Genomic DNA, 26952 nt, shown 5'->3' with positions numbered 1-26952 from the left:
CTTTCAATGCCCTAGTTCATTTCAGAAGTGGCATTTACAGATTAATATTAGACACCTTTTTCCCCTATGTTGTGTGTTTAATATCAACACAATACCTGCACTTTCTGCTTTATGTTGAGATACATCCAAAGTAGTTAGCTTCTTTGTTTCCGCAGTCAGGAGAAGTTCATACGGATTCTCATCTTCCTCCAGCTCTTCTGGAATCTCTTTGACATCGGAATCCTGAGAAAAAGCAATTACCCTCACATCAAGCTCAAGAGGCAAGCCAATGTACAGAGAATCTGAAATATGTTTCTGCATGTTATTGCCACAATACACTTTATTCTAAATTTCACCAACAAACAAATGTTCAACTGCAAATCAAACTGAAGTAAAATGGAATCGATGCAATATTATGATTTGTGTAACTTTTTTCTCCCTTCATCAACTCTCCAAATTCAGGATTTAGTTAGTCTGCACATCTTACATTCCTATATTTTAAAATTACACATTTCTTGCTTTAAGCAAATATGATATAACTGCAAATAAAATAAATAATTATTCATTACATACACAGACACCATCACTGTTAGAAGGACTGGGAGAAAGTAATCAAGTAAATTAAAGTCCTAATCCTACCTTTTGAAAACTGAAATACTGTTAAAGAGGGGCTAAGAGAGGTAAGGTATCCCACAGTCTTGAGGTTCTGGGAAATAACGAATTGGAATGCAAGACTGTGAAATGTGTCTTGATTTCAAGACAGTGAAGACATAGGAAGGAATGAAAAGGAGTAAGATGACTTAGTTACAGCTTGGGGAAAAGAGGGATGTCCTGAGCAATACCAACAATATTAGTATTCTTAAATAGATAAACTAGAAGAGTTACAATAGTGAGAAAAGAAATGTCAGGAAGCAATTTTAAGTTCGGAGGTACACAGCAAGAAAATGATAGGTCAGCTTTCTTTAGAAGAGCAAAGATCTGGCATACGGATAAGAGGTGAAAAAGAGGATTCACAGAAGGAGAATATGGGACTTACAGGGGTAGCAGGTGCATATGAATATCAAATTAGACAATAAATGCAAAGTCAAATGCATGCCCCCCAGAAGGCCACAACACTATCATCGCACAGAAGAATAATGCTACCACTGTGCTATTAGCTGCTTCCGGCAGTCAGCTCAAATCAAAAATCGCAATGCCCTTGACTATTTCATAAATCTATAATTCCAATGACATTCAATCCTATGACACATGAATAGAATATAGATTGGTTTACACATCAGTTCATCTAAATATTGTAATCACACTTTCAATGGGCCAAATACTGCAAACTGTTCCTAAAAAAAAAGATTAATCAGACTGCAATGAAACAGCTGTGAAAGCAACAAGGGTAAGGTAAGTTTGCACATTTGTTTATATATCTAGAGTTAATGGTTTGAAAAACGTGTTCAGCTTCTTGTACACATAAATCGGTAGATTTTAAGATCTCTATTTTAAGTGCCTTTTGGATTTATCTTCCCTATTTCATAGATTCTTCAATTAAACAAGCATTGAATTTCAGCCAGAACAGCTCTTACTGCATTCCAGCGGCATAAAATCAGTTCACAGGAGGTCACCTTCACCAAAAAACAACCAGTAATAAAGCTTTCCAACCCCTAGCCAGAGTTCAAACTCTCAGCTTCTCCATTTTATTGGATCACAACATTTATACAGATGAGTTTAAAAAAATTATAAACTCACATTAGACGAGTCACTGACAAGTCACAATGCTGGCTAGGGATTCAAATCTATGTTCACCGTGGGGTTATATAATTAAACTGAACAGAAAAAAATGGAGAACTGGATCATAGATTCTTTTTAATTCATTCATGGGATGTGAGCATCACTGGCAAAGCCAGCATTTATTGCCCATCCTTAATTGCCCTTGAGGAGGTAGTGGTGAGCTATTTCTTGAAGCACTGCAGTCCATATGGTGTAAATACACCCACAGTGCTGTTAGGAAGGGAGCTCCAGGTTTTTGACCCAGCAACAATGAAGGAACGGCAATATAGTTCCAGGTCAGGAGGGTGTATGGCTTGGAAGGGAAATGGAGGTGGAGGTGTGACCATGCGTCTTGTTGCCCTTGTCCTTCTAGGTGGTAGAGGTTGTGGGTTTGGAAGCTGCTGTCGAAGGAGGCTTAGCTAGTTGCTGCAGTGCATCTTGTAGATGGTACACAATGCTGCCACTGTGCATCGGTGGTGGAGGGAGTGAATGTTTAACCTAGTGGATGGGGTGCTGATCAAGCGGGCTGCTTTGTCCTGGATGGTGTCGAGCTTATTGAGTGTTGTTGGAGCTTCACTCATCCAAGGCAAGTGGAGAGTATTTATGATACTAACCTGTGCCTTCTAGATGGTGGACAAGTTCTGGGGAGTCAGATGATTTACTCTCTGCAGAATTCACAGTCTTGTAGCCACAGTATTCATATGGCTGATTCAGTTAAGTTTCTGGTCAATGGTACCCCCTCCGCAGGATGTTGATAGTGGGGAATTCAGCGATGGCAATACCATTGAATGTCAAAGGGAGATGGTTAGATTGTTGGAGATGGTCATTGCCTGGCACTTGTGTGGCGTGAATGTTACTTGCCACTTGTCAGCCCAAGCCTGAATGTTGTCCAGGTCTTGTTGCATGTGACACAGACTGCTTCAGTAACTGAGGAGTTGCGAATGGTAGGGAACACTGTGCCATCAGCGAACATCCGCATTTCTGACCTTATGTTGGAGGGAAGGTCATTGATGAAATAGCTGAAGATGGTTGGGCTTGGGGCATTATCCTGAGGAACTCCTGCAGTGCTATCCTGGGGATGAATATTTAATAGTTTCTGATGTAAGATTTCAGAATTGAATTACATGTACTTTAACTTTTAATATATTTGCTGTATTTTAAAACTGTTTTCAGCAATTTTTTTCCAAGCAGTTTTACAGAAATGTATACATCACAGAATACCTTCTCAAGTATAGTTAAATGTTTCTCTCCTGTACAAATGCTATGGCATTGCAGAGGGGTTAAGTCACTCATAGATGAATATATACAGTCTTCTGCACCCTAAGGGCATAACACTTGTATTTTCATCACTCTTTAAGTCATATCAGCTCAACTCCATTTCACAGTTCCTATTGAAATCAGTCTATCAATTTTTCACCGTCTCTCAGATCCATCTTCATTCTGTTATCAGGCAAGGACATGTTTGGGCAATCTCTGTTGTATTTGTCTAACCCAAATTAGACCAATTTCTTCTTTAACATCTTAGTCATCCCATCCTGTAGAAGTCAGCTCGAATAAGAATTAAACCTTGAACTGCTTTTTTTCCCTCCACTATTGCTGATATTTATGGCCATTTTCATACTGGACAGTTGAGTCTGCCCAAGTTAGGCCACACCTCATTAATATATGCTAAGTGGGGCCACGTCACTCAAAGCCGAGGCAATTTTACCAGCCTACTGGTCGGATTAGCCACTGCGGTTGCTCCAAATAAAAAACCTGCTGGACACACAGCAAGGGTCACAAACACTAAGAAAAACCTTTGCCAGGAGCATAAGAACAGCAGTAGGCCATTCAACCATTCAATTAGATCATTGCAGCTCTGTACCAACTCTATTGACGCACCTGGTTCCATATCCCTTAATACCCATGCCCAACAAATATCCATCAATCTCAGTTTTGAAATTTTCAATTGACCCAGCCTCAACAGCTTTTTGGGGAGAGTTATAGAGCAGGGTGGGCAGCCTGCAAGCCACTGATCTTCACCTACCAGCAGTCAGCCAACTACAATTTCACATCAAGTGGGCAACTTATCAGTCAGAAGTTAATGAGCCCCGAAAAATCTGCTGAACCGCCTATGGATATTAGCTGGCTTCAATTTCCATCCGGGAGTTAAAATCCACGCTATTAGTTCCATATTCTCCAAATATTTAAAAGCAGTCACCCTCATAAAAGCAAACCTTAACTTCTATATTTAGTTACCTTTCATGCAACTGCCAATATATTTTCACAACCTCTTGTACTTCACTACAGAATTTCACAGGACTGCCACAGTGATTTCTATCATGATGACCTTCTCATTAACAACTTGGCACTTTTACAGATAATCCGTACTGTCAGTTTTTGCACCTAAGATATTTGGTATTCATGCCAAGATGGCAGCACCAGCAAAGTCAAAGTCATTGAGTTTCTCCCTATAATGCCACCTTACTTCCCAACTGGTTCCCAAGACATTCTGCTTATCTCAATACTTAAAAGAAACAGATGCATCCTTGATACCTGTGAGATAATATTTATGCATTTTTGCTTATGGTGAATGACAAAATTGGTTTCTTTCATAGTAATATGGGTTCAAAGACCAGGTTCATTCACACAAAATGGATCAACTTACCTTGGTACAAAATGAGGTATTATTGTCTTGGCCCATTATGCAAAGGTGGGGCTAATCTGCTCAATTCAATACCAGGATTTTGTGGCTTTCTCTGGATATAATTTTGACTGTCAACTCTTTTTGACTTTAAATGCTTTGTCCTGGTCATTTTTTAAATAAGTATTTTTCAGGGATCCTGAGTCCAATTGATTTACATTGCAATTTAGCTAGCCGATATGATGGCTAATTTTCAATCAGGATGGAACTGATGAAAGGTCATCGATCTGAAACATTAACTTTGCTTTTCTCTCCACAGATGCTGTCTGACTTGCTGAGTATTTCCAGCATTTTCTGTTTTTGTTTCAGATTTCCAGCATCCGCAGTATTTTGCTTTTGTAGTAATACTATAGACAGAGCTAAGCGATCCCACAACCAATGGATCAAATCTCTGCAGTCCTGCCGCATCCAGTTGCAAATGCTGGTTAGCAATTAAACAACTGACTGGAGGGAGGAGGCACCACAAACATCTCCATCCTCAATGATGGTGAAGCCCAGCACATCACTGCAAAAGGCAAGGCTGAAACATTTGCAACCATCTTCAGCCAGAAGTGCCAAGTGGATGATCCATCTCGCTTGCTCCTGAAGTCCCAAGTATTACAGATGTCAGTCTTCAGCCAATTTGATTCACTCCACGTGATATCCAGGAACAGTTGAAGGCACTGGATACAGCAAAGGCTATGAGCTCTGACAACATCCAGGCTGTAGTACTGAAGATTTGTGCTCCGGAACTAACCGCATCCCTAGCCAAGCTGTTCCAGAACAGCTATAACATTGGCATCTAACTGACAACGGGGAAAATTGCCCAGGTATGTCCTTTCCACAAAAAAGCAAGGCAAAACCAATCTGGCCAATTATCGCCCCAGAAGTCTAATCTCAATCAGCAAAGTGATTGAAGATGCCATCGACAGTGCTATCAAGCACAACTTACTCAACAATAATCTGCTCACCGATGCTCACTTTGGGTTCCGCCAGGGCCACTCAGCGCCAGACCTCATTACAGCTTTGGTCCAAACATGGAAAAAAGAGCTGAATTCCAGAGGTGAGGTGAGAATGAATGTCCTTAACGTCAAGGCAGCATTTGACTGAATATGGAATCAAGGAGCCCTAGCAAAACCGGAGTCAATGGGAATCAAAGGAAAAACTCTCCACTTGTTGGAGTCATACCTATCTCAAAGGAAGATGGTTGTGGTGGTTGAAGGTCAATCATCTCAGCCCCAGGACATTGATGCTGGAGTTCCTCAGGGGAGTGTGCTAGGTCCAACCACCTTCAGCTGTTTCATCAATGACCTTCCATCCAACATAATGTCTGAAGTTCGCTGATAATTGCAGAGTGTTCATTCAGTACCATTTGCAACACCTCAGACACTGAAGCAGTCCATGCTCGCAGGCAGCAAGACCTGGACAGGTTGAGCTGATAAGTGGTAATATTCATGCCACACAAGTGCCAGGCAATGACCATCTCCAACAAGAGAGAATCCAACCATCTCCCTTTGACATTCAATGGCATTACCTTGCTGAATGCCCCACCATCAACATCCTGGAGGCTACCATTGACCCGAAACTTAATTAGACCAGGCAGACAAACACTGCGGCTACAAGAGCAGGTCAGAGGCTGGGAATTCTATGGTGAGTAACTCACCTTCTGACTCCCCAATACCTGTCCACCATTTACAAGGTACAAGTCAGGACTGTGATGGAATACTCTCCACTTCCCTGGATGAGTGCAGCTCCAACACTCAGGAAGCTCAACACTATCCAGAACAAAGCAGCCACTTGATTGGCACCCCATCCACCATCTTAAACATTCACTCCCTCCACCACCTACACACAGTGGCAGTAATGTGTACCATTTACAAAATGCACTGTAGCGATTCACCGAGACTCCTTTGACAGCAGCTGCCAAATCCACGACCTCTACCACCTAGAAGAAAAAGGGAAGCAGGCAATGGGAACACCACCAACTCCAAGTTCCCCTCCAAGTCACACACCATCCTCACTTGGAACTATATTGCCACCCTTCATTGTAGCTGGGTCAAAATCTTGGAGCTCCCTCCCAAACAGCTCTGGAGGAGCACCTACACCACATAGACTCAGCGGTTCAAGAAGGTGCTCATCACCACCTTCTCAAGGACAATCAGGGATGGGCTTGCCAGTGATGTTCACATCCCATGAATGAACAAAAAGTGAAGTAATTATTTGCACCTACTTCGAAGGCAAGGAAGATCATCTTTAAGCACAAAGATATTGCCAGGTTGCCAAAATACATTAACAAAGGTTTTCTGTTCAAAATATAGTGTGATGAAAACCCCACATGCTAAATAGAAAATATTAATTTCTTCTTGTGGAATTGTGCCTGAGACTTTTACTGGAAATTGTTACAAATAGCTTTGTAAAAAGAACAACTAGCAGCCAACGCGGCCACGAACATTTGCATGTGAAAAAAACAAAGGATTAGACTGGAGACAGACATGATTGACTCAGCCTAGCCAGAACAATGGGGTGCTTCCTGATTCAATTATCTGAGATAGCCTTGTCAATATGTGGTCATACAAAAATAGGAGCAGGAGTAGGCCATTCAATACGATTATGGCTAATCATCCAAACTCAGTAACCTGTTCCCGCTTTCTCCCCATATCCCTTGATCCCATTAGCCCTAAGAACTATATCTAACTCTTTCTTGAATATATTTAATGATTTGACCTCAACTGCTTTCTGTGGTAGAGAATTCTACAGGTTCACCATTCTCTAGGTGAAGAAATCTCTCCTCATCTCAGTCCTAAATGGCTTACCCCTGGTCCTGGACTCCCCCGCCATCGGGAACATCCTTCCTGCATCTAGTCTGTCCAGTCCTGTTAGAATTTTGTAGGTTTCTACGAGATCCCCTCTCATTCTTCTAAACCCGAGCGAATACAAGTCTAATCGACCCAAACTCTCTTCATACGTCAGTCCTGCCATCCCAGGAATCAGTCTGGTGAACCTTCGCTGCACCCCCTCCATAGGAAGATCGTCCTTCCTCAGATAAGGAGACCAAAACTGCACACAATACTCCAGATGTGGTCTCACCAAGGCCTTGTACAATTGCAGCAAGACATCTTTGCTCCTGTACTCAAGTCCTCTCACTATGAAGGCCAACATACCATTTGCCTTCTTAATTGCCTGTTGCTTACGTTCAGCGACTGGTGCACAAGAACACCCAGGTCTGGCTGCACCTTCCCCTTTCCCAATCTATTGCCATACAGATAATCTGCCTTTCTGTTTTTGCCACCAAAGTGGATAACCTCACATTTATCCACATTATACTGCATCTGCCATGTATTTGCCCACTCACTCAACCTGTCTAAATCACACTGGAGCTTCCCTGCATCGTCCTCACAGCTCACACTCCCACCCAGCTTTGTGTCGTTTGCAAACTTGGATATATTGCATTTAATTCCCTCATCTATATCATTAATATATTTTGCGAATAGCTGGAGTAGAGATGTGTAAAGGAAACCCGACCCCAGTCCGAATGCTGGTCCCAGAAGCCTGACCCGACCCGAACCCGACACATATCGTCGGGTCCCGTCGGGGTCAGGTCAGGTAGCAGGCCTTTACCCATGTACTGATGTAAAGGCCTGCCACCTGACCTGACCCCATGTGTCGGGTTCGGGTCGAGTCAGGTCGGACTTCCGGGTCCGGAATTCGGGCTCACGTCGGGTTTCCTTTGGACACCTGTACGCTGGGGTCCTAGCACTGATCCCTGTGGTACTCCACTAGTCACTGCCTGCGACTCGGACAAAGACCCGTTTATTCCTACTCTTTGTTTCCTGTCTGCCAACCAGTTCTCTATCCATGTTAGTACCTTACCCCCAATCCCATGTGCTTTAATTTTGCACGCTAAAGTCTTATGTGGGACCTTATCGAACGCCTTCTGAAAGTCCAAATACACCACATCCACTGGTTCTCCCTTATCTATTCTACTAGTTACATCCTCAAAAAATTCCAGTAGATTTGTTAAGCATGATTTCCCTTTCATAAATCCATGTTGACATTGCACGATCCTGTCATTGTTTTCCAAGTGCTCTGCTATTACATCTTTTATAATGGACTCTAGCATTTTCCCCACTACTGATGTCAGGCTAACCGGTCTATAATTCCCTGTTTTCTCTCTGCCTCCTTTCTTAAATAGTGGGGTTACATTAGCTACCCTCCAATCCGTTGGAACTGTTCCAGAGTCTATAGAATTTTGAAAAATGACCAGCAATGCATCTACTATTTCTAGGGCCACTTCCTTAAGTACTCTGGGATGTAGATTATCAGGCCCTGGGGATTTATCGACCTTCAATCCCATCAGTTCCCCGAACACAATTTCCCTACTATTACTGATTTCATACAGTTCCTCCTTCTCACTGGACCCCATGTTCCCCAACATTTCTGGGAGGTAATTTGTGTCCTCCTTTGTGAAGACAGAACCAAGTATGTATTTAATTGGTCTGTCATTTCTTTGTTCCCCAGTATAAATTGACTGAAAGGGACCCACATGTGTCTTCACTAATCTTTTTCTCTTCACATATCCATGGAAGCTTTTACAGTCAGTTTTTAGGTTCTCTGCAAGCTTACTCTCATACTCTATTTTCCCCTTCTTAATCAATCCCTTTGTCCTCTTTTGCTAAATTCTAAACTGGTCCCAATCTTCAGGTTGGCTGCTTGTTCTAGCCATTTTACATTTCTCCTCCTTGGATCTAATACTATCCCTAATTTCTTTTGTAAGCTACAGTTAAGCCACCCTTCCGGTTTTATTTTTGCGCCAGACAGGAATGAACAATTGTTGTAATGCATCCATGCGCTCTTTAAATGCTAGCCATTGCCTATCCACTGTCAACCCTTTAAGTAACGTTCCCCAATCTATCATAGCCAACCCGCGCCTCATATGTTCATAGTTTCCTTTATTTAGATTCAGGACCCTAGTCTCGGAACCAACTTTCTCACTCTCCATCTTAATGAAGAATTCTATCATGTTCTGGTCGCTCTTCCCCAAGGGACCCCGCACAAGATTATTAACTAATCCTTTCTCATTACACAATACCCAGTTTCGGATGGCCTGTTCTCTAGTTGGTTCCTCAAAGCATTGGTCCAAATAACCATCACGTGTGCACTCCAGGAATTCCTCCTCTACAGTATTATTGCTAATTTGGTTTGCCCAATCTATATATAGATTAAAATCACCCATAATTACAGTTGCACCCTTATTGCATGCGTCTCTAATTTCCTGTTTAATGCCATCCTCTACATCACCACTGCTGTTTGGGCATCTATATACAACCCCCACCAACATTTTCTGTCCCTTGGTGTTTCTTAGCTCCGCCCATACAGATATCATATCAGGATTCTCTGAGCCAATATCCTTCCTCACTATCGTATTGATTTCCTCTTTTACTAACAACGCTATTCCATCTCCTTTCCCTTTTTGCCTGTCCTTCCTAAATATTGAATATCCTTGAATATTCAGTTCCCATCCTTGGTCACCCTGCAGCCATGTCTCTGTAATCGCAACTATATCATATCCATTTACATCTATTTGCGCGGTTAAGTCGCCTACCTTATTGCAAATACTCCGCGCATTGAGACACAATGCCTTTAGGCTTGTCTTTTTAACATTCTTAGCCATCTTAGCATTATTTCGCACTACGGCCCTATTTGTTTCTTGCCCTGGTCATCCAAAGCCATCGACACCCTTTGACTTTGAAAGCGCCAACCCCATCCACCAAGTATGTCTGGGCAGCCTGAGGGGAGAACCTTTAATTTCAGAGGAAATTCCAGATGAACCACCTTAAAACACAAAGAGATGGTAATATCATGTGCCCACTTGTGCAACTCTGGAAGATTGCGAATTGTGACTCAGAAGACATTGTAACTGTAAGTCATCAAGGGAGCTGCAATCTCTCTCCTCTGTCCAGAAACGACCCAGAGAAGCCTCGGCTACAACTACTGAGCCTCAAATCTACAGCATAGCAGAGCCAGCAACGAGGAGGGGACAAGGATAAAGCCCCTCATCTGCCTTTTGGAACCTGAGAAGCAAGCCCAAATTGTGTTCATGGCCCAGCGAGGACTTCAGGACAACAATTTCAACTAAGCACTCTGGGACTGAGATGCAGCATTTGAATTCCATTTATTACAGACTCAACTCCAAACTCTGTTTTCCCTCTGTAATCTATACGTGTGTGTGTGTCTCTTGTGTGAATGTGGGGCCTGGATGCGTAGTGTATTTTAGTAATTTTAACCAGTTTAGAGTGATAAGGTTAATAAACTTACATCTTTCTTGTTTAAACTCAAGAAAACCTGTCTGATTGGCTCATTTGTAATTATATCAGAATAACAGGAGCAAGTGCTCACTGAGGTGGTAAGTTAAATCACTGTGTTAAAAAAAAGATAAACCCTGTTGCAGTCAAACCAGAGAAGGGGCGAAACCCCCTCCTCACTTGGTCATAACAGAGATTTGGGGGCTCTAGTCCGGCATTGCACCCACAGACAAACGAGAAAGTGGAAGTCGGAAACCAAACTGATTCCTATCGAAACAAAAATCCAATACAGGTTTTCTTGTGGTTTGTGTTGCTAGAATACAAAGAATACATCCGAGGCCAGTACCTTCCCAAGCCAGGTTGAAGTAACTTGAGATAAGTTAAAAGCACTATCAATGGAAGATTTGAGGAATGTAGCTGGTCTGTGTGGGATCGCTTTCCGTGCAAAAGCGAAGAAATCTCAACTCCTAAGACGTGTAGCCAACCATTTTTCACTCCAACCTGAAGTGTCAGAAACAGGATTGGAGTCAGACTCAGACAGGGTAATATTATCAAAAATACAATTGCAACAGAGGAAACTTAAATTGGAAGACAGGGAAAAAGCGAAAGAGAGAGGCAGGAGAGAGAAAGAGAGAGTTTTCCAGAAGGAGCAAGAGGAAAGGAAGCTACAGCAGCTTGAATTAGCCAGGGAGCCATATGGTAACCCCAGTGAAAGCATGGCCAATATGAAAGCTACACTTAACTCAGGACCATGTGCTGAGCTCTTAAAGTTCTCCCAATTGATGCCAAAGTTCAATGAGGGGGATGTGGAAGCATTTTCTGTCACGTTTGAAAAGCTTGCAAGACAGTTAAAATGGCCAGGCGAGAGCTGGACACAATTGCTACAAAGCAAGCTAACAGGAAAAGCCCATGAGGTTTATTGCCAGATGTAGTTCATCAGACTATGAATTGACTAAAAATGCTATCCTCAGGGCATATGTGCTAGTACCAGAAGCGTACCGAAGAAATTCTGAACCCTCCGGAAACAGGCTGATCAAACTTGCCTTCATTTTGAGAGAAGTAAGCAGCTGGCTTTTGACCAGTGGTTAAGGGCCCTTAAAGTACAGCCCATGTATGACAAATTCAGAGGTGATTCTTCTCGAGGAATTTAAAAACTTTCTCCCCCTTCCTATAAAAACCCATGTGGAGGAACAGGAAGTTCAAAGGGTGAGGCAAGCCGCAGTTCTGGCTGACGAGTTTGCTCTCATAATAAGTCCGCACCTCAAGGAAAGCCCTTTCCTAGTCACCCACAACCCCGAAAAGGAAGCGATTTAGGAGGGTAATAGGAGCCCAAACAGTCTTGGGAGGAAGAGGAAAGCTGGGCACACAGGGGGCCCTCCTCAAGCCAAAAAACACAGTGCTGAGCACAGGAGTGAGACCCGGAGACCTGTGTGTTTCCACTATAACAAGGCAGGTCACCTCAGTGCTGACTACTGGAAACTATGGGGAAAGCCTGTAGGGTTAATCAGGGCACACCCAACAGTACAGGAAAAGGGACCCTGATGGAAAGCACAGCAGAGCAGGCAGTGGCTTTAACTGCAACAGCAGTAAGACCCAAGAAGAATATTGCTGTGGGTGCAGGAAAATTTAAGAAGATCGGTGAAGGTTAGGATTTTGTGTCCAAAGGGAGAGTAACCCCATATCACTCGAATGGGATAAACAAGCCCATAGTCATACTCAGGGATACAGGGGCCACTAGATTCCTTTGCGGGGAAAAGGCATGACCTTTCCCCCAGAGAATGCAGTAAATAGGAGAATGATAGTGAATGATATTTGAGGGCAGTGTATGCCTGTACGTTTACATCAGGTGTACTTGGAGTGCGACCTAGTTTCGGGACTGGTGAACGTGGGGATTGTCCCTAGTTTGCCTGTGGACGGGGTTGACCTGCTCCTAGGTAATGATCTGGCAGGGGTGAAGGTGGTAACTCACCTAGTAGTGGTACAGAGACCGAAGGAGGTCAGAGAGTTAGGGCAGTGGCAGGAGACGGTCCCCTGTATTTCCCCTGATTGTATAGTGACTTGGGTCATGACCAAACCAGCTCCCTCAGAGGAGACCGAACTGGCACTACAGACAGATGACCATGCTGTCTGAAACTTTCTTTGGGAAGTTAGAGGACCCAAGGAATGGGTTAAACCAATCTTCCCTAGCTGAGGGTCAACAAGTGACCCTGTATTAAGGATGTTAGCACAGGCGACCCAAACTGTAATTGAACCAGAGGGAGTCCCTGATTGCTACCATGTAAAGAATGAGGTGCTGATGAGGCAGTGGAGTTCTCTTCACAGACCTGAGGACAAACAGTGGACAGCAGTTCACCAGTTCGTGGTGCTGCCAAGGTACAGTAAAGAAATATTAAGAATGGCCCACGAGCTTACAATAGCTGAAGATGTCAGTGTACGAAAAACAAAGTCCGTATAAGACAGCAGTATGACTGGCCAAAACTCCACAAAAATGTAGTGGAGTACTGAAAAACTTGCCACATGTGCCAGGTTGTGAGGAAGCCCCATCATGCAGTAAAACCTACACCCCTAATTCCTGTACTGGCGTTTGGGAAATTGTGAGGGACCCCTGCTGAGAACAAAAGGGGGCCGACAAGCACAGGTCTGGCAGACCCTTAGGGAGGAAGGGAACGAAAAGGACTGTGAGGACAGGTTAAAAGAGGTCCGGGAGGATTCCTAAACGAAACCCCCTTCGGTCCGGTCAGCCAATGGTAAATAGAATCACTCTGTTTTAAAAAACCCTGTTGCAGTCAAACCAGAGAAGGGGTCAAAGGGGAACCTGAGATCCCTTCCTCACCTGGTCGTAACAATGGGCAAGACAAATTATCTCGATACCGATCAGAACAGGGAAGCTCTGGACCATGAGCGAGGCCTTACTTATCAAAAAAAACTGCTAGTGTATCCTCATCTATATGCTGGCCCTTGGCAAAAGATCACGTAAACATGGCACCAGCTTCCATAAGTATGCTGACAATACCCAGGCCTACCCTTCCACTGTAGTCTTGGATGATCCATAATTTCCCCTAGCTAATCACCATTAAGGTCATCATCTTTGAGCAATCCACCCACTCTCGCCATCATTTCCATCACTCTCCCTGGCCACTATATCAGGTTCAAACAGATTGTTCACAGCATCCTACTGGATAAAAGCTCATTCTCCAATCCCAAGCTCACAAAGACTGCCTATTCCCACCTCCGTAACATCACCTGCCTCCACCTGTGCTTCATCTGCCACTGAAATGTTCAACCATGCCTTTGTCATGTCCAGATTTGGCAATTCCAATGTTCTCCTGACTGGTGTCTCATCCTGCATCCTCAATCAACTTCAGTTCATCCAAAATTCTATCACGCATATCTGATCCTGTACCAGGTCTCACTGACCCGTCACCCATCTTTGCTGACCTACATTGCCTCCTGGTCCCCCAACCCACCAAATCAAGCGCTTCTGGGACAATGAATTCATGGCATCAACACTCTTCTACATCTGGTTATGAAGGTGCTTCTATTTTATTTTGAGGATTCGTGTGTTAAAATTGTGGAGATGGATTCATTGGAGACCAGAATTAATTCCATAGATGTTGGACTTGTTTTTTTTTAAAAAGGAGGTCGCCAGAAGGACACTTAAGGTCTTGTTTGCAAACAACCTTTACTGGAAGTCACATGCCTTAAGTTCAATAAACAACAGAAACCTTGGTGACTTAGGAGAGATGCTTCCAGAGGAGTGACATGTCATGATTTATAAGCGTCAGGAGGTTCGGTTTTGCTGTTTGGTTTCGATTCTGAGATATTGTTTTGGTTCAGTTGGGGTGTGGACAGTGTTTGAAAGTAGTTGGAGATCATCTGCCAAGAGAGAAACACCCAGCTTGCCTCCTTCCTCTTGTCTCTGTGAAATGCCGTATTTCTCCTGAGGAGCTCCTGGAAAGCTTGTCAGATTAATTCTAGACACTGCCAGAAAAGAACTGCTCCAGAAAAGATTCCAGTGACCCGTCTACGTGTACACGGATGCCAGACAGTATGCTATTTTGGAACACACCATATCTCTTCCGTTTTCTTCAAGAATTAAGTATTTGGCCAAACTATTCTTTTTTCCGTTTTTTTTGTGAAAGAGGTATGCAGAGAAAATTTCTTTATTTTACAGTTAACTGTGTGGTGTGTGTGTGTAAGGGGCTAAGGTGAAAAGGGAACTTTCATATTTCATTCTGTGTGTTAATGCTTTGCTTCATTATTGGATAAGTCTTGTTTTATAATAAACTGATAATTTTCTTGTTTATTAAAGAAACCTGGTTGGTGTATTTTATTTGGGGATAAACAGTAGAATATATGATTGCCTGTATCGGTAACTGGGTAAAAATTGAAATATATGTCGTGACCTGCGGAGAAGTTGAACTGGAAAAGACAGTGCACTCCTTCCACCTCAGTCGTAACAATCTAGAGTAGCAGTTGCTTAATTTCCATCTCTGGATCTCTGAGGAAACACAAACAAACATCTAGGGCCATACAGAAGTACTTCTGTGCCTCATAGGCTTTCTAGCATAAATGCGTTTTTTTTTAATTCCAAGAATTCCCTTTGGTATATACAGTCTAATAATACAATATCCCCTCAAGTGAACAGATCTCATTCAAGGCAAGATGCATAAACGTTCAATTGGAAAGTCATTCAATGCAAGTTCCAAGTATTTTGCAGTTGGCTAAATCACTTTTCCCCAAGGATATCTACCTCTGAGCTAATTCTCTCTGGAACCAATCACATGTGACAAATCAGCCATAACAACAAAGTCCTCAGTGGTTTTCCTTCATTGATGCTATTTTTACTATGTACCAAAATGTATTATGTTCAGTTACACCATGCGTCTGAAAAATACTCTCAACTCGGGGAAAAAAACTAACTTGATCTATCCTGCTACCATCAGTGTCAATTTATTATTCTTTCAGGGGATGTGGGCATCGTGAGCAAGGCCAGCATTTGTTGCCCATCCCTAATTGCCCTTGACAACTGAACAGCTTGTGAGGCCATTTCAGAGAGCAGTTAAGAGTCACCGAATTGCTGTGGGTCTGGAATCACATGCAAGCCAGAGCAGGTAAGGACGGCATTTTCCCTTCCCTAAAGGACATTAGTGAACTAGATGGGTTTTTACAACAATCGATGATCACTTCAAGGCACCATTACTGAGAGTAGCTTTCAAATCCAGATTTTTTGATCAATTGATTGAGTTTATTAATTAATTGAATTTAAATTCTACCAACTGCTATGGTGGGATTTGAACCCAGGTCCCGAGGGCGTTGACCTGGGCCTCTGGATGACTAGTTCACTGAAAAATACCCAACAATGGCATGCACACAAATTTCAGTCACCCAGCTCCGTCTTAAGGATGGATTCAAAACAGAAAGGAATAAAATCTCCACTGTATTAGATAATCCAAAGTACAAAACATCATCTCCGATTAATCCGTATTAAATCTTCAATATAGTCAACTCCCCAATCCAGATCAATATCGTTTGCAATGGTGTTTAAGTATGGTTGAATAATGTAATACAGTGACAGCAACCAACAAGCACACTTTTACCAACTAGCTTTTTACAATTGCAATTGTTCAGAATTTCCTGAATTTATGTAAATGACCAAAACAAAACAAAGCTTCACTTAATGGAAAATGAACTGAACTCCTTTAATGGCAACACTTCCTTCATACTGCAGAGAAATGAAATGATGCCCCAATGTCACATCACTGACATCTCAAAGTCTTCAAGGGTAGGTGGCTCCATGGTTATTTTCCCTAGTAATATGGTACCAGCATACCCTACGGCTGACTTGTATAGCAGATGATGAGGATTCAGAATCTTACTTTACCATAAAATTAAAACTACTATAGTACAAATGTGAATTTTCACCCAGGTCATTCATAATTGAAATCTGTCTGATATTGGATTGCCTGCATCTGATCTATATTCAAGGTTACAGCACCCTCTGCTGGACCTTCAGGTTCACTGTATTGCATCAGGCAACAGGAGAGTTGTGTAGATAACATACTGAATTACTAAGAACTATTGTTAATTTCTGAATTTCAAACAAAAGTTGCAAAAGAGATTTGGTTTTGAAATGTTTTATACAATATTCAGTTTGTATAATGCTTTTACATGTGATAAATGTTTAACTTCTGTGAACCTTAACGATCAAAAATTTATTTTGTAATTTCTGGGGCTATGGAAACCCAACACCAAATTCAATCTAGTGAACCAAATTGTGTACAAGTCCAGAATAGAGTTTACTTTTTAAAGCCCTTAATCCATTATTTTGCTAGATTGAAGAAATAACAGTGAGCAAATATTTTTCAGAGATATATTTCAGATACTCTTATCTCTATTATACATCAACTAGTAAAGAGACAAGAAACCACAAGCCTTTTTCCCAGAACCTGACCACCGATCCATACTCAGTAATGTTGCTTATGCAAAACTCTGTCTGACAACAAACTCAAGTGAGCCAAAAATAATTCATGTATATATAGCTTGATGGTCTGTATGCCATGCAACGCTTGTGACAGAAACAATCAACTACAGGCTTCAGAACAAAGTTTATGAACTATTATCAAGTTGAGGCCAACTAATTTTTCAGCCCAGCCAAGTGGGAACTTTTGTGTGGATAAAAACTGGTGTATTGGAGCTGCCACACCCATTTCAGAAGCAATCTCAAGGAACAAATCAAGTCAAGCGTTTCATCAAAATATAATAGTAACTGAATCAATGACGAACAAATGAAATGCCCTTTATAAAGATAAAACCATGTACCCACATATTGAAATAAGCTTTGAAATTCTAGTTCCCTTTCAAAGAATTTTGAAAAAATTCATTCATATCTACATAATAGTCTCAACATATCAAAGAGCACGCAAAAAGCTTTGATACAATGTTTCGTCCACATATCAAAATTTCTGTTCTTTATTCAGTTTTGTTCCCCTGGGCTCTTCAGCTGGACTGTGCGCTCCCAATGTTTACATTAGCCTTGCTTGCATAATAAGTGCTGTGGTAGACATACTGCCCAAAACTTGTCTGTTGCCTCTCTAATAGCACATAAAGTAATCAGTATAAGTTGGAATAGACAGCACTATCCCTTTCTAGACAGGTGGGTTCATCAGCTTAATATTTGGTAGGCTCAGTTGCGTAAAAAAGGTCAAGTTGCAGTGACACAATCTCATTAGCGGATCTATCAATAGAAATCTGCGCACAGATGCTGGGCATTAATGTGGGGCCTTCACAGTGTTTGTATGGATTGGACAGGTTAATTTATAGGCAAAACACTGAATGTCCAATTGCTGGGAAAGACTTGGAGCATTCCAGGGAGCAGACCAGGCAGGAGCAGGTGCTGCTGCAGAAAACAAACACAAAATTACTTAGATAGACGAAGATTTTCAATACAATTTGACGTGAGAAGCCAGGCCAAAGCCACAACTTTAAATATATTGAGATATTCCATGGATCATAACTCAAGTGCATTCATTTCAACCTTTTAAGTTCATTGCTCAAAAAATTCAAATTTAAAATTCATATTTTGCATAATCACAGAATTGTTACAGTACAGAAGGAAACCCATCATGTCCACATCAGCTCTCCGAAAGAATTTACTCAGTTCCATTTCCCCGCTTTCTCCCTGTAACCCAGCATATCCTTCCTTCTCATATAACTCTCTAATTCCCTTTTGAATGCGTCAGTCGAACCCGCCTCCACCAAGTTCTCAGGCAGTGCATTCGAGACCTTAACCATTCACTGTGTGAAAAAGTTTTCCTCATGTCACTTTTGCTTCTCTTACCAAATACTTTAAATCTGTGCCCTCTTGTTCTCGATCCTTTCGTAAGTGCAAACAGTTTCTCTCTATCTACTCTGTCCAGACCCCTCGTGATTTTGAATAGCTCTATCAAATCACCTTTCAGCCTTCTCTTCTCCAAGGAAAACAGCCCTAACGTCTCCAATCTATCTTCAGAACTGAAGGTCGTCATCCCTGGAATCATTCTTGTGAATCTTTTCTGTACTCTGTCCAATGTCCTCACGTCCTTCCTAAAGTGTGGTGCCCAGAACTGGACGCAATACTCCAGCTGAAGCCAAACTAGTGTCTTATACAAGTCCAACATAACTTCCTTGCTCTTGTACTCTATGCCCCGATTAATAAAGCCCAGGATACTTTATGCTTAATTAAGCACTCTCTCAACCTGCCCTGCCACCTTCAATGACTTATGCACATAAACACCAAGGCCCATCTGCTCCTGCACCCCCTTTAGAATTGTACCCTTTATTTTATATTCTTATGAACATTTAGGACTGAGATGAGGAGACAATTCTTCACTCAAAAGCTATGAACTTCTGAAATTTTTTACCTCTATAGAACAGTGGATGTTTAGTCATTCATTTAGTATATTCATGTCAGCGATCAATAGATTTTTAGATACTAAGTGAATAAAGGGATATGGGGATAGTGAGGGATGGTGTAGCTGAAGTAGGTCAGCCATGATCTCATTGAACAGCAGAGCAAGCTTGAGGGGCCAAATGGCCTATTCCTGTCCCTATTTCTTAGCCAGTAGTCCACTTTGTTTCCATCCGCCATTGTGATGAGAGTATTGGTGCGTCGCTGTGCTTATATCGTGATTTATCTCACCATCCACCCATTATGGCATCCAATAACCCATTGACAGGAATAGGAGAAAAACGGAAAAAGGTTGTGTTGATGATAAACCAGGAAATAGACATTTGCAGTGGTCTTGAAAAAGGTGAAAATCCTAACGTCCTGATGAATGAATGTTGGTTTGTCAATTATACGCGACATCAAGGATCTAAAAGAACCGTTGTTGCAGTTCTTTGCTAGTTTTGAGACGAATAACATCGTACGCTACATAAACCTAAATTAGAGCAGATAGGCAGCATATCCTATGAACGGTTTTCGTTGAAACAATCCAAGGATGCTCCAGTCTCAAGCCCAATGCGCATTGCAAAGGCAAAAGACTTTTATAAGCAAATGGAATTGACTGAACCATGTCCATTTTCCAATGGGATGGCTTTCTTGCTTTAAATGGCGAGATGGCATAAGAAGGCTAGATGTAACTGGTGAACAAAAATCAGCTGACAAATTAATTGTTGAATATGATCTATCTCCAGGACAAATTTATAACACAGATGAAACAGGCCTATCTTGGCACTGTTTACTTAATTCTACCCAAGCTGGTGTGAGTGAATCTAGTGCTGCAGCTTTTAAGCAAAATAAAGACAATAATTGTGCTTGCATATGCTAATGCCGCGGGAACACACCAAGTAAAGCTTTTAGCAATTATTAAACATAATCCTCCTTCAGCATTTATAGGTGTAAAGCATTTACCTGTTGATTATAAAGCTTCAAGTAATGCACTGGTGGACAAAGAAATTTTTTATGATTGGTTTCACTATGTTTTTGTACCTGCAGTGAAAGAACATTTTAGAAAAATAAGAAAACCTGAAGATAGCAATAATAAAACATATTCTTTTATTAGACAATTGTTAAGCTCACCCTCATGAATCGGAGTAGTGCCCGGTAATACTTTTACTATCTTCCTGCCTGCCAATGTTACCTCATTGATTCAACTAATAGACCAGGACGTCATCCAGAACATTAAATGTTTTTACAGGAGAGATTTCCTAAGCAAGTTAATCAATCATGAACGCACAATCTAAAACTTTCAACCAAATTATAATATTAATGTGTGTAACATTCGCACCACACAAGTGCCAGGCAATGACCATCTCCAATAAGGAAGAATCCAACCATCTCCCTTGACATTGAATGGCATGACCATCGCTGTATCCCCCACTATCAACATCCTGGGGGTTACCATTGACCAGAAACCAAACTGAACAGCCATATGAATACTGTGGCTACAAGAGCAAGTCAGAGACTTGGGAATTCTGTGGCGAGTAACTCACCTCCTGACTCTCCAAAGTCTGTCCACCATCTACAAGGCACAAGTCAGAAGTGTGATGGAATATTCTCCACTTGCCTGGATGAGTGCAGCTCCAACAACACTCAGGAAGCTCGACAACATCCAGGACAAAAGCAGCCCACTTGATTGGCACCCTAACCACTACCTTCAATATTCACCCTCTCCACCACCGATGCACAGTGGCAGCAGTGTGTACCATATACAAGATGCACTGCAGCAATTCAACATGCCTCCTTCGACAGCACCATCCAAACCAGTGACCGTTTCCACCTAAAAGGACAAGGACAGCAGGCACATCAGAACACCATCACCTGCAAGTTCCCCTCCAAGTCACACAACACACACACATGGAAATATATTGTCATTCCTTCATGGTTGCTGGATCAAAATCCTGGAATTCCCTCGCTAACAGCACAGTGTCTGTACCCGCACCAGATGAACTGCAGCTGTTCAAGAAGGCAGCTCACCACCACCTTCTCAAGAGCAATAAGGGACGGGCATGAAATGCTGACCTTGCCAGCGATGCCCACATCCCATGAAAGAACAAAAAAAAATTAAAGATGCAAAATTCAATGCAGCTTGTGCATCGAATTCGGTTAAAGGTGAAACATTAAGGCGGACTTGGAGAAAATTGTGGCCCAATGTTATGTTTGCATAAATGTCTTCTGATGAAAAGGAATTTGAAGGCGTCAATGCTCTCCATAAAAAAAATCACAAATTCTTGACATGAAGAATGTTCCTTCTACAAACTCAATCTACCAGCTTCATGAAAATGATATAGAAGATTGGGTTGAAGCTGACAAGGAGGTTGAAGTGACACATGTTGTTAGTGCTGCAGAAATAATAGAGAGTGTGTCCTGAATCCTGAAAAGTCTAAGGAAACTGAAAAAGACTCGACAGAAGACGATTTTAGTGTGGAACAGAAACTAACTTGGGCTCATGCTGCTTCAGCATTTGCTGAAAGGGAAACTTGTTATTCTGCACAAGAAATTATGCAGCGACATATTTTGCACTCTACTTTCATGCAAAAAAACGCAGGAGGCAAGTAGGCAAACTGATATCCAAAATCTTTTCAAATAAGCTTCCAGGGCTTGCCATAGGCTCAGCACAGTATCTGTCCCATCACCTTCTACATCATCAACTTGAACTTCAAGCTGATGACCTTGACGAACTGTAAGATGTAAGTATAGTGCTTTAGTGTAATTTATACATTAAGTTTACTGAACCTCAAGAATTCTATGCATCTTTACTGCCTCAAGAATTCTGTATTGTACATCTTCTTGTACTCTGTATGTAATCATTTCCCTTAAAATTACAACTGTGTAATGTATTGCCATGGTAGTACAACTCGATTAACTAGAATTTTCAATTATCCGGCATCTTTCAGGTCTGGCACATGCTGGATAACAAAGAATAAGTGCATAATTCTATCACAGTGGCAACTATATCAAATTTAAACGGAAACATATGTCTGCTTCTATAAATATGAATTATATTGGAAATAGCTTCTTGCTCCAGAGAAATTAGTCTTCATATATTCAAACTGCTGAGATTTGTCAACACTTTTTCAAGTATGCAGTGCTGAAAATGCCCTATTTAAGCAAAGCATGCAGCCCAGATATTGTGCTGATGACTGTTAATCGCATCATTAGATCAGTTCCAAATATAGAAATGAAAAACCGCTTCCATAACTGCTTCCGTAGGATTTTAGAACAATTTTTATTCTTATTGTCTAATCAAACTCAGCATTTATGCTGAATCTTAAAGCAAAGGTTATCAACTGCAGCTTATGATTGATAGGCTTTCAAAAAAATAACCATTATCCTGGCTTAATGAGAATCATCTGTCTGAAGCATTGAATCCCAAACTAGGTCTGCAAAGTTTTTGATTTCTGTCTACCTGGGGTTAGATATATTAGGGTTTAAATTGGATAGCCCCTGAAAACAGGATCACAATGCTCAATTAACCTGCGCCATTCAGTGTAAAGCAGGAAGCACAACGACTTTGTGCTGCCTGCTCACTTCAATGACTCCTGTGTGGAGCCAGCACTAATCGCACTTTTCACTGGATGCATGCATGAGCAATGTTAACTGAATATTAATTGCATGCAGGTGGTGGATATTAACTGGAGATTTATTTGTAGCCCTATAGATGCAGACTAAAACTGTTGTTCGGTTAGGAGGTGCATGCTTGTAATGTGAAACGCTGTTAATAAAAGCAAGTATGTAACGATCGGCTCCAGTTCTATCCTCTATCAAAAGGCTTCCTGGAGTATAATATGGTTGCAGAAGACAGTTGCCTAAAGGTAAAGGTTGGGAACTAAAAAAAAAACTTAAGAACGAAAAATAAAATGCGAATGGCCATTGCAAAAAATGGCAGAAATTAAGTGTAAATTGGCAGAGTATGATTACTTTCCAAAGTTCTTGGAGTCTGAGCTATATAACCAGTAGAAGAATAAAGCAGATATGTGGACAAGGGTTACGTCTTTGCCAAAGAGGAAACCAGATATGGTCTTGCGTTGTAGATTCCTACAAGAAGCAAGATTAGAAGTCAAGTATTTTGTGAGATGGATGCCTGCCAGTTGGATAATGGTGAAGTTTTGGACCTTCTATTGGCGTTCTTCGATGAATGTTCTAATTCTAATTCTAAAGATGATCTGTTAAATGCCTGTGAGACATGGACAGACTTTGAGTTCGGAAAACAGGTGACCATTCCATGGAAGAATATATCATGGACTTTAACAGTTTGTATAAAAGAGTGACAAAATTCAATTAGGGGTCCCTGGATCAGTTCCAGCATTTAAATTGCTGAATTGTGCGAAGGTATCATACGGACAAAATACTGGTTCTAACTAGAGTTCGGTTCTCAGAGAGGGAGACCCTGTTGGATCAGATATCTATTGCCTTGAAAAAAAATTCCTGCGGGAACAGTCATTTCCTTCATGGGACACTCAGTGGTGATGCAAAGAATAGAGGAGAAAATGATTGCCAGATTTCAAAATAATCTAGATACTGGATGCAGGCATCAATACAATGAAAGGATTAAAGGCAGGCAGAATGAGGATTAAAGCACCTTTAGCAGGTCTGACTATTACAGAAGACAAAATCAGAATAGCAATAATAGGTGAATGAATCCCAGGAATGCCCAAGGAACAGTTAATAGGTGCTTTAGGTGTGACTCAAAGTATCAGTATGCAGTGAACTTCCCAAAGAGGGGAGGCAGGGTGCTCGAAATGACATATGACAGAGATATCTGAGGAAGAGGATGGGCGGCACAGTGGTTAGCACCGCAGCCTCACAGCTTCAGCGACCCGGGTTCGATTCTGGGTACTGCCTGTACGGAGTTTGCAAGTTCTCCCTGTGTCTACGTGGGTTTCCTCCCACCTCCAAAGACTTGCAGGTTGATAGGTAAATTGGCCATTGTAAATTGCCCCGAGTATAGGTAGGTGGTAGGAGAATGGTGGGGATGTGGTAGAGAATATGGGGTTAATGTAGGATTAGTATAAATGGGTGGTTGTTGGTCAGCACAGACTCGGTGGGCCGAAGGGCCTGTTTCAGTGCTGTAACTCTAAATAAATACATAAAATAAAGATAATGAAGAATCCAAATAATTTATACTGGTCACAAGGAGTTTTAGTCCTGTGATGAACGTGTTAGTCATCGACCCCTTTAACTGTGCAGTACTGTGCTTGCACTTCAACAGTATCTGGAACATATTGGCTAAAATGTTATCTTGATTCACTAAGTTGTGAGGATCAACATAAGGTTAAGGGATATAAAAGTACTACTTGCTTTAGGTTTGATGATGGCAACACTTTGATGTCACTAAAGAGAGTTGTAATTCCATGTAAAACAGCGGGTGTAAGTCATTTTATCAGTACTGATGCAGTCTCCAGTTAGATACCTATGCTGATAAGTAAACCTTCTCTGAAAAAGGCACAAATGAAACTTGACGTGAAGCATGATATGGCAATTATTTTTGGAAAGCCAGTAGATAGATGGTTTACCCAGTCAGAACACTATCGTATCCCCTTAACAAAAACTGATTTTTCAGAGTGTTAGACCAGCATTAAAGGCATCAGGTGATAAGAATCAAAAAAAAACAAATTGTCTTAAAAAGTTACACAGACAATTTGCTCATCCTACTTGTCAGAGGTGTAGATGAAGTGCACACAAGGCTAATAGATGAGACCTCCTTAATGCATCAGTGGATGGCAAACTACAAGATGTTGTAAATATTTCCAGGTCCAGTCTGGAAGGAACCAGACACACAGAACTTCATCATCACGGTCACCTTTAAAGCCATTGGCAATATGGTCCTTGCCCTGCTCCGAGTTTGTGGAGTTGTGGCTGCAGCAGGTGGCAAATTTAATGTGGAACTCCTTACTGAAGCACAGACGTCTCACACACTGTTCCTTGCTGAGGCTCAGTTAAGAAAATTACTCCCTGAACACCCTGGGTGGATATGGCCTCCTGCTAAGAGCCCTCTCCTCCTCCCACCTTTCAGACACTAATCCTGTTCTACATGCTCTGTACACTTTCCACGTCATGCTCTATCCCAAGGGGAATGTATACTAGTGTAACCATGTCCGGAACAACTGGTTTATGCAAAAGCCTTGAAGTCAGCAAAATTTCCTTCAGCTCCTGCCACACCAGTCCCTATGGAGTTTTCCAACTTGAAACAACTATGGAAAGCAACAAGCACCTGTAGAATCACAGTAACAGCCAAAAGAAATCAACCAGTAATTTAACCTTTAAGTAGTTGATGATCCCTTTAAATAGCGCTGGTGGGGAGGGTGGACCTTTCTGTTGTTGAAGTCATGTATAGATACGCAAGGTTAAGAAAGGGCATTAGTTGATACACTATGCTCCAAAATGGCACCACTGGTGTTAAATCAGTGTTAGGCACTGATCTGCCTGCATTGCATACTTCTGGCAGATATTGACTGCATGGGTGCCAATTCCATCACTAATTTGGCATCTGGCAATTCGCCCAAGTGCACATGTATCGCATATGCCATCTGGAGCTCTAAGGGCACACAGTGCACTAAAAAGGGAGCTAATGAGTCAAATTTCTTGCTACCTAGCATGCTGCAAATGCAATGTCTGCTAAAGTTTGCATTCAACACATTTTGCGTACTTGTTAATGTCATATCTATATTTGCTGTTGTAATCAAATGATAACACTTCTTGCAATGCATTGTTTTCCTTTGGGTAGTTCAAATGTAGAATGGGCGAATAATTGGTAAATGAAGTTCAACACAGATAAACGTGAGGTATTATGTTTTGGTACGAAGAATAGGAAGGTTCACTTATTACTTGGAAGGTCTGAGTCTAGGTGGGGTGGAAGAACAAAGGGATCTCAGAGTACTAATACACCAATCAAAAATTGTGCTACAGGTTAGCAAGGGCATAGAAAAAGCAAACCAAGTATTAGGCTTTATTTCTAGGGAGATAGAAATGAAAAGTAGGGAAGTTATGCTAAAACTGCATCGAACCTTGGTTAGACCACACTTGAGTACTGCGTGCTGTTCTAGTTGCCACATTACAGTAAAGATATGGTGGCATCGGAGAGGGTGCAGAGAAAATTTACAAGTATGATACCAGAAATTCACGGGTATACATATCAGGAAAGGATAAACAGGCTGTGGTGTTTTAAAATTATGAAAGGTTTTGATAGGGTGGATACACTCAATGTTTCCACTTGTGGGCAACAGCATAACCAGAGGGCATCAATATCAGACAGTCACAGAGAAATTGAATAGGGAATTCAGAAGAAACCTTTATACCCAAAGAGTGGTGAGAATGTGGAACTCACTACCACAGGGAGTGGTTATGCAAATAATATAGATGCATTTAAAGAGGAAGCTAGATAAGCATATGAAGGAGAAGGAAATAGAGGGTTATGATGATAGATTTAGAGGAGGAGGCTCGAGCATAAATGCTGGCATGGACTGCTTGGACCACATGGCCTGCTTCCATGCAATATAACCTACGTAGTCATTTGGAGCTAATACTTGCAGGAGAACTTCCACAGTCAAGGTTGAAAAATACTACTTTTTTAGGCATTTCCAGTTTGCAAGATAATGCAAAATAACCAGCATAAATTAATAATAAACGCTGGTGCAATATAGTGGCATCATGGAAGGTTCCCCAGGTTTGTTTTAGCAACTGCCCCAATGCTTCAAAAGTGTGTGACCTGCTTCTAAGCAACAGTCACAGTTTGAAATGTTTCAGATATTACTAAGACTATATAAGAC

The 26952-nt window shown here is 41.6% G+C and overlaps 1 protein-coding gene across 6 annotated transcripts in view; it reads right to left on the bottom strand.

The window, feature by feature from the left end:
* LOC137383819 (ankyrin repeat and SAM domain-containing protein 1A-like) overlaps window positions 1-26952 on the bottom strand; it is a 549597-nt gene that overhangs the window by 298664 nt on the left and 223981 nt on the right. For all 6 annotated transcript variants that reach the window (XM_068057078.1, XM_068057083.1, XM_068057082.1 and 3 more), the window contains one exon: window positions 96-222. In XM_068057078.1, coding sequence (XP_067913179.1) covers window positions 96-222 — 127 coding nt within the window. The remainder of the gene's footprint in view (window positions 1-95; window positions 223-26952) is intronic.

This window comes from Heterodontus francisci, chromosome 25, assembly GCF_036365525.1.
Source record: "Heterodontus francisci isolate sHetFra1 chromosome 25, sHetFra1.hap1, whole genome shotgun sequence".
Taxonomy (NCBI): domain Eukaryota; kingdom Metazoa; phylum Chordata; class Chondrichthyes; order Heterodontiformes; family Heterodontidae; genus Heterodontus; species Heterodontus francisci.
This window is presented reverse-complemented; position numbering and strand designations above follow the sequence as displayed.